The sequence below is a fragment of the Diaphorina citri genome, unplaced genomic scaffold, assembly GCF_000475195.1.
Source record: "Diaphorina citri unplaced genomic scaffold, Diaci psyllid genome assembly version 1.1 scaffold3589, whole genome shotgun sequence".
Lineage (NCBI taxonomy): Eukaryota > Metazoa > Arthropoda > Insecta > Hemiptera > Psyllidae > Diaphorina > Diaphorina citri.
The window spans coordinates 24,617-25,771 of NW_007380989.1; the positions used below are offsets into that span (position 1 = coordinate 24,617).

Genomic DNA, 1,155 nt, shown 5'->3' on the forward strand with positions numbered 1-1,155 from the left:
GAGAGAGAGAGAGCTTAGAAAAGAAATAGGATGGAAAACCTAAAAAAAAAAAAAAAATCAATTATCTTGTTTCGCAAAGCAAAAATGTAGAATACTGTTCGAAGTTCTTCTTCACAAAAAAAGGGATAAATTTTATTTTTTTCTACCTTAGCCAGCGACAAAAGCACAATGCACCAGTTCCCTGGATCACTGAAGTTAAACAACATCGCGCGTGATTGGTATCCTGACGGGTGACCATCTAGCTTTTCCCGGCCCTTGACCTGAAGAAAATGCTGCCAGCAAATAAATTCCTACCAGGAATATTCAGCATTCATTTCTAAATTTCTACTCGGCAGAAATTCCGCTGACGAAGAAATCTTAGGAATTCCACAAGAGGGAGAGAATTTCAGATAGAAATTCTGCTGAATCGAGATGATTTCTGCCGGGAATTCCGGTAGAGGGAGAGAAATTCAGCTAGAGGGAAAAAAAAAAAAAAAAAAAAAAAAAAAAAAAAACTAGTACCTACTCAATTGCATATTTAAATAGGAAGTAATATGGGAATATTGTGTCTATTCTCTTCCATCTGATCAGGAACATAACTGCGGGATGGGCACGTTACAACAAAGACCATATGACATACGAGCTTTTAATAATAGACATTTTTTTCACTACGAAATAAATAGAAAAGGCTGCAAAATTTCGTCTAAGCATCGAACCCACTACCTCCTGCTCATAAGGGCACTTACCTGACACAGACAGTCTTCAAACGGTAGACACTCTATGCCGATAGCATCCATTCTCTGTAGTTGTTCATCGTAGAAATATTCCAATTCATACATAGATAGGTAGCCGTCTCCATCTAGATCCATACACCTGTGAAGGAAGGAAAATCAATCACTTAATCAACCTATCCAACAAGGAGACTTTTCAGTATAATCCTAGCAATTAATCAACAAGCTCTTATCCATACGCCTCTTTTTCTTCGCCTTTTCCCGTGTACAAACGGGGTCGGTGTTTTTCGTCAGCCTCTCAATCAGCCCTAACTAGGGTGATTGCTATGGGCTGACATTTGGTTTTGGCTACGAGTAGATGCCCGTCGCACCCAACCTTTGCTATTTCTTTAGCAAAAGGGAAATTTCAGGCTGTTATCCTCCCTGTGTTTTAAGTCTCCCAGTC

The 1,155-nt window shown here is 39.3% G+C and overlaps 1 protein-coding gene across 4 annotated transcripts in view; it reads right to left on the reverse strand.

Moving 5' to 3' along the window:
* Positions 1–946, reverse strand: part of LOC103520412 (serine/threonine-protein phosphatase 2A regulatory subunit B'' subunit alpha-like) — a 15,864-nt gene extending 14,918 nt beyond the window's left edge. Inside the window, exon 1 of one of the 4 annotated variants that reach the window (XM_008485501.2) lies at positions 726–945. In XM_008485501.2, the coding sequence (XP_008483723.2) occupies positions 726–848 (123 nt within the window). In that variant the 5' untranslated portion in view covers positions 849–945. Of the gene's footprint in view, positions 1–725 lie in introns of all 4 variants that reach the window. The other 3 variants (XM_026831541.1, XM_026831543.1, XM_026831542.1) reach the window with 3 other exon arrangements.
* Positions 947–1,155: the final 209 nt, after the last annotated feature.